General features: G+C 43.6%; 1 protein-coding gene across 1 annotated transcript in view; it reads left to right on the forward strand.

The window, feature by feature from the left end:
• GLIS1 (GLIS family zinc finger 1) overlaps window positions 1-2,501 on the forward strand; it is a 108,108-nt gene extending 105,607 nt beyond the window's left edge. The window contains exon 9 of the mRNA XM_008945098.1: window positions 2,156-2,501. Coding sequence (XP_008943346.1) covers window positions 2,156-2,292 — 137 coding nt within the window. The 3' untranslated portion in view covers window positions 2,293-2,501. The remainder of the gene's footprint in view (window positions 1-2,155) is intronic.
• Window positions 2,502-7,363: the final 4,862 nt, after the last annotated feature.

Genomic DNA, 7,363 nt, shown 5'->3' on the forward strand with positions numbered 1-7,363 from the left:
TGGCAAACAGCTGTTCCATGAATCACATTAACAGTTAATAAATTTTTATTTTCTGTTCAGGACTTTGGATAGTTTACTCTATCTGGAATCTAATAATGATTTCTGGGGTGTATGCTTATCTTGGGCTTTGTCCATCTGTGGTTGTGTATCCGCCCTGTATACAGGCTCATCAAATAGAAATTAGCATAACATAAACACTCACAAAACTTATCAAAATATTGGTCACTCCATTAGGACCAACACAGCACAGGGCAGATAAACAGGCCGAGTTCATCTTCCAGAGGCTTTGGACATATGCTGCATGCCAGATTTCTGCAGACAGCAGAATTTGACCTGTAAACTAACAGTAAATTAATACGTCATAGGAAAATGCAGAAATGTAAATAAGGAGAGAATTTGGTCTCAAGTAATAAAAACATAGCTAATAGTAAAATACCTATAATGAAGCTCTAAGGGCTGAGCCGACGGTTCTTTCTGAAATCAGGACTGGCTGTGCAGGATGACAGGATCTGTCCTTCCTCCTGGTAAGCCTGGGGCAGGGTTTTATTCAGCCACATCTAGACACACTCGCCTGCAGAGTTAGAGAGGCATTAGGGATGAGAGAAAGGCTAAAAGTGAAGAAAAAGCCTCATTTTCCACATGGGCTACTGAGGCACAGAAAAAGTGTTGTTTCCCAGTGGCTCCAGAGAGCTCCTCCATCAAGCAGAGATGGAGCCAGGTCGCAGTGCTTTAACCAGGAGGATCTTTAACCAGGAGGATCAGCCATCCACACGCTGAGCTGCAGTTCACACGGATGGCATTTGTAAGAGATTTATTTTCTCCATCAGGCACTTAGTTCCCAGGCATGTTCTTAACTAGAAGGATCATGTTCCATGTGCTACCTCAGGTGACTTAATGTTGCTGCTGATCATTAAGACTGTGGTGGGTGGGTTCTGTGGTGCTGGGTGCAGGGGTCAGAACCTTGCACTGAAGTTCACAGGGAGATTTTTCTAAATACCCAACCCAAATCAGGTGGTACAGGGTAAAACAGAACACACATGTTAATGGATGAACATCAGGGGGTCCGTGTTTCATGAGGTAGTCTGGGGAGGAGGTACTGCGGTGGGTTAAAAACTGTTGAAGGAGAATGCCCAGGAGGTTGCCCTGCCCCCAGGCAGACAGCAAGGCCATGGGGCAGGTTGGAGGGTCTGGCTGGTGTGAGGAAAAGTGTGGGCACAGGGACAGGCATAGAAAGGAGAAGGGGAGGGCTGAAGTAAGGAAAGAGCTGGACTGCAGTAAAACAAGTCCGGGCCTGTGAGCCTTGACTGACCAGATGCAAAAGCAGGTTACAGTGGGGCAGAAGAGGAAATTTTCTTATCCTTTGGCATAGGCAATAAACCTTTTGTTTCAGACTCTCTGGTACTCCAACTGTCAACAGCACCTGGTGGCAGGCAAACCTGTTCCCTTCACAGGGATGCACAGCTCAGGAAGGCTCCTGACAGCTGGGGAAGTGTGCATTGCAAAAGGAGAAGGACAGAGAAATTCTTCCCCACCATCATGGCTTTCTGGTACCCTGGCAAGCAGCAGCCAGCTGGGCCAGCAGCGTGGTGGGCTTTGGTGGGCTGAGGACAAGGTGGTGCACAGCTTCTTCCACGTGTCCTGTGAGCCTGACCTGACCCAGACATGCTTCTGCAGACCTCACTTCTGCAGTATGTGGAGATCCAATAAACGTAGGATCCAGATTTCTAGTGGATCATAAGAGCAGCTGGGAGACACATGGAACATTTTTCCTAGGCACCATTAAAAAGAAAAACACAGAAAACAAGAGGACTGCACCACTTTTGGTGCACACTTACTAGGATCCTTGCCCACTCATTGTTTTGACATCCTACTCAGATAATGACTGTGAAGTCCCAAGAGAGTCATACTCTGATACTTGCACTTCGCTTGCGAAGGGGGAGCTTTCCACAGAAATGAATGGGAGCTTCATCTGCTGTGACACAAATGCCCATGGAGACTAGCTGGTGTATCTCCTGGGTAAGGCTTTGATGGTAAACCCCATTGTCTTTGCATTAACCCCGTGCTGTGCTGTATAATCTCAGGCCTCAAAGGATGCTTCCCTCCTTATATGTCCTGTGGTACTAAACCATGCCCGTACAACTTGTCACGCTTTCAGGCTACGAGGCGGTCTCTGAAGCCCAGTGTGTGTCTGAAGACATGGTCTCCAATGGAACTGAGGACAACGGCTTCCTCCAGAACGGCGCCTTCGACCACTGCTTGAATCACATTCCTTCCATCTACACAGATACCTAAGAGCTGCGCTGACTCTGTCTCCTTTATTATACCTATAACGTGTATGTAATAACAAAGGTGTTGTTCAAGTACTTTTATTTAGTCTGTATCCCTATATGTGCTCATTTAAATAAACACCTCACATTTACCAAACCATTTTATACATGAATAGTCTGTATGAGATAATATTGGAACCTGTTCCTTTGCTGTGGCACTTTGAAATTCATGCTTTAAGGGAATAAGAAGCATTTCAAGCAGCTTGTTTTGCAAGTTCTCTCCGTAAAGTCTAAATGTAAGTTATATAATAAACTTGTAAAGAAGTTTTTGGTTTTTTTTTTCCTGAGAAGTATGTTTCAGTTTGAGAATGTTGTTCTCTTTAATCAGTTTTCATTTAACTCATTGGTCAATTCCTCTCTTTTTCTTTTTTTTTTTTAAAAACTAAAAGGATTTTTTTAATCACAGACCTCATGTATATAAAGATCTTAATTTGCTCGGCTGGTTTTATATTTTCAGTTTTACAAGAAAGCATTAAAAACTGGAAACAAGTGTACTGTCATTTCTTAACAGATAGTGCTCCTAGTGCTCTGCTCACAAGACCCAGCAGCCAGTCTGAGCTTTCTGCCTCAGGCACACGCTGTAGAGAAGAGCAGGACACCTTCGGAGGGCTTTCCTCCATCCAAAGCACTTGGAACCAGTGGTTCCCAGAAGAACAGAGGTCACCTGCAGGAGCTTGGGTCCCTATTGCTGTGGCCCTGGCACCACCTGGCTGAATTTCCCAGACTAGTTGTGATTCCTAGGAAAGATGGGACAGGCACTCCCAGTGTATGTCAACACAGACGTGTTTGATGTGAGCTCCTAAAAATGTCCCATGGTGGTTTGGGAGAACAATAAGGAAAAACAAACTAAAAAAAAAAAAGAAAATTATTCTCATTTGCAACCCATTCTTAGTTGGGCTTAATAAGGTTCCCCTGGGAGCAATGTATGGCTAGCTGAAAGGATTTATTCTGCCTCATACACAGCCACAGCCTCAGGAAATGGTGCTGCATGTAGAACTTGCTGTCCCACAGGTGTGGGTGCAGCCTCATGAAGGAAGAAGAGAGGCTGGCATTAGGAATAAATGAAAATCTTCACTAGCATCATTCACTTAAGGATGCCCTGACTGAGCATCCATTGATGTCTGGCAAACAGCCCTTCATTTACAGCTCAAAGTTACGGTGGGGCACCACTGAAAAGTTCCCACTGGGTTGACACCAGTCAGCAACTGAGAATTGTACTTTCTTTCTTTTTCTTCTCTCCTCCCCATTACCAGGATCTGCTCAGCAGTGGTGTGCCCAAGCAGTGCTGTCAAGGACCTTCCCTCTTGTGCCAGGTGTGCCAGTGCCAAGCCCCATCTCTTTGGTTTTCAGCCTGTAATCCAATTAGCTGCTCCCCAGAGAACAGCCTAAAACATGAAGCAGCTGCTGGAAGATTGTTTGCCCGCTGCTCCTCCCACCTCCCTGCCCCAAAGGACTAACAGGAAAATATCAAGCACCTGCCTTTGGCAAAATAGCAAGTTCTACAGGAAAAAAAAAAGCTAAATTCAGTGGCATGTTAAGAAAAAAACCCACATTTGCAGCTGCATGATCAGAATGAGCAGGCCCCGAGCTGAATGGGGTGATTCTTTGGCAGCATTTGCAGAAGTGGCACTAACTGGGTCTGTAGCACTGTGGTTCACCTTACAGTCACAAAGTTATACAACCACAACAAATATCTCTAATTTTTTAATTACTATTTATTTTTTATTTTTTTTTTAAAGCCTAATTTGGTGGCAATGTGTGAACTCAGTAGCCAAAGTACCAGGGAAAACACAGTAGCAGTGTGAACTCAGAGGTCTCCAGAGTCCCAGTCACTCGGTATATTTATGTCCCTGCAGCCCTGCCAGGGGCTGGCTGCAGCTCGGGGCAGTTTCTAGCTTTGGTGAACATCTTGTGCAGAATAAGAAGGGTAAGGTGAAGGTGTCCCATGCTTACAGACAAGCCTGGAACAGCAGCTCTCCTGGGGCACCTTGCCTCCATTTAGCACTTTGCACAGAGGTGGAGCAGGAGGGAAGCCCAGACAGGGCAGAAGGGAAACTGCTGCAAAGCAAAGTGCTGGGGTGGCAGCTGAGAAAAGACAGTAAAGAAACAATAAAAGGATGCTGAAGGAGGACAACCAGTAGTCAGTCACAGTGGAAGGCTTCCATCAACCTGCCCAAAAAGATGGGACACAGCTCAGGTCCTGTGTGAGCACCAAGCGCCTGGTGCCTCTGCAAACGGGAAACCCTGGATGCCACGGTCACAGCAGAGCTCCAAGGCTGAGCTGGGCTGGCTACAAAGCCTCTGTAGATGAATTTTACTTGTGTCTCCAGGGCCTGGTTGCACCTTGTTAGTGCACATGACGGTGCCTCTGTATCCAATTTAGTCTTCTGTCCTCAAGAAATTTGAATGAAACTTAGACATTCAGGAAGCTCCCCAGTTAGTCACTACAGAACAAGGTGCATGGGGTTGTATGACCCCCCTCTTTTGTAAATTGTTCAAGATCTCCAGCTTTCAAGGATGCTCAGTCCCAGCTGCAAAACCCTTAATTGTGGCTGCACTGCCTGGCCCAAGCAGTCCCTGGCAGCACTGACTCATCATTCCTCTCCTAGAATTAAAATGTACAAAGGCTCCAAACTGTGCTTTAAGCCAACGCACATGGCTTTGCCTCTGATCACTACCACATTTGGCTTTCTGTCCTGTTGCTTATCTACTCTGATGCATCACAGTTTTGGATTTTTTTGGTCTCAGACATAAATGAACAGAAATTTTTCCCAGACCACTAAGCAAGGAGGCAGGTAGCTTAACCACTGGCCAAGCTATGAAAGCTCTAGAGCTTTTGAAGGAAGACAAAAACACATATCCGAAGCCCAACAAAGCTGCAAATGTCTGAGACAAAAATCAAAATAATGCCTGTGCTTCAGTTAGTTGGAGACATTAAAAGGAAATCGTGCCTTAAAAACATGATTAATCTCATTTCCTAAAAATTAAAGAGATCCTTCTAAAAATGACATTTTTTTTCATTAAAAATACAAACCGACCAAACCTAAACATATTTGATCAATTACAAAAATATTTATGTCACAACAACCAGGCTGTTCAAAACCACACAATGATTCACAAAGGTCTGGGAAACTTAAAGCATAGCAGCTGGTGTGATGATTTAATTCCAGAATCTGTGTGAATCAGGTTTTCTGTAAATTAAAAGGATAGATTCAGAGAAATGCAAAGACATTTGTTCGAGTCGGTACGGTTTGGAAAGTTATCCATAACAAAACCACTAAAATACACAATAGCACGAGTTAATGGTTACTTGTGTGCTTGTGTACTTCATTATTTCCTTCTATTACACGTAAATTGGGAAGTATCTCGTGTTAGCTTTTCCTAAAGACACAAAGGAACCTTTCAATGGACTTCATTGCTTGGCAAGTTTCTCGTTGCGGTGCTCTAAAAACCCCACCAACTAATACATATAATAGCTGGAGTGAGGCCTTATAATAGTAGAAAATTATTACTCTGTGGAATTAGAACTGCTGGTTCCAGCTGACTGTCAGGTACTTTTCCAGCCAAGGTAACAGAATTCAAATAATAAATTACAACACTACTTTATAAAGAGCTACCAATCATGTCCCCAGTGAACGAAACCTCATTTACCCCAGTGCATGCACTCTGTGTGCACACAGTATGCTTTAGGAATGACTGAAATAAGATGACCTTCGGTGGCTGATCAAGCTGAGAGAGAAAAAAAATGAATTTCAAGCTGACACTGAAGCAGCTAAAGCACTTCTTTGCGCTTTCCACCAGCTGGGATGCAAGCCAAATGTTCAGTAGGACCTCTACGTTTTTAATATAATCAAGTTCCAGTTATTGATCATATAGAAAACCAAAATGCTTGTACTGTTCCCATTCACTAGCTGCAGTACTTCACAAGCTGTAGAAGTAACTGTCCTTCCAGTGCTAGAGAGGTGCCTCTGCAACTCAGTAAACGAGAAGTACACACGTGGCATATCACGACAAAATAACGCTAATTTAATGCCATAATTCTGATGTGGCAACATGACACAGGAATTTGCAAGACCAAAGCCTTGGGTCAGCAACAGGAATGGTATATAGCCTGTGGCAGGTATCAGATGTGCTCCCATGGAAAGAATAAGGAGTTGGTGAGTACGTTTTCAGATCCTATTTTTTAGTGATGTACACACCAAAGAGTAGGAACAGCTGCTGCTTGTGGACAGGCTTCCCTGCTTCTGAGGTTGTCCTTTCAACTGGGTAGATTTTCTAAATGGTAAAAGTCCAAAACACAAATTCCAGAGCACATTAAGAGCACTGATTTGATACTGCAATAGCTGTCAGTTACGCAAGCAGTGCAAAAAAACCCCAGTTCTTAAAACAACAACCAAGTATGTGAAAACAAACAGTGACTGTAAATTTAATTTAAATTGCATAAGAGTAAAAGATTTCTATGGTTTTTGTTATGATCTTATTAAAACCTACATGAGTCTAGTTCAGTTCTCCAGTAATGTATTTGTATTAAATTAGAAGATCAACACAACAGAAGATGAAAAAGTAGCCAGCCTATATCATTTAACTCACTGACAGCAAAAAGCCATTGGAATATTCCCTCCTGAGATAAGCCCTTCTGAGATCTGCAGAGTTACACTAAAAGCTCCTCTCGACTTAGATTTCAAAGCAAACTGCAAGCTCCCTTAAGTGATTTGGAAGTCCATGGCCCAGAGTCAGCAAAAAAAGCTGTAGATGTCTAGATTGTCCAAGCCTTGCATATCCTGGCTCCACTCACTGTCAGCCACTCATAGCTGCAAAACCAGTCAATGACAGGTATTTTTCTTTAAAGCATCTAAACCATAGAAAGTCCCAATCTAGCTAAAGCCCTTATGAGACTGACCTCTCTACCTGATTCCTAGTGAGATTAAAAGAAAGTTGCCCATTCATTTGGCAAAAAAAACCATTTTTGTACTGGTGGTGAAGCCAATCAAATAATTCTCTGCTAACACAAATTTTCTGGTTGGAGCCAGGAACTC

The sequence above is a fragment of the Merops nubicus genome, unplaced genomic scaffold (assembly GCF_000691845.1).
Source record: "Merops nubicus isolate BGI_N331 unplaced genomic scaffold, ASM69184v1 scaffold5638, whole genome shotgun sequence".
NCBI classification, from domain to species: Eukaryota; Metazoa; Chordata; class Aves; order Coraciiformes; family Meropidae; genus Merops; species Merops nubicus.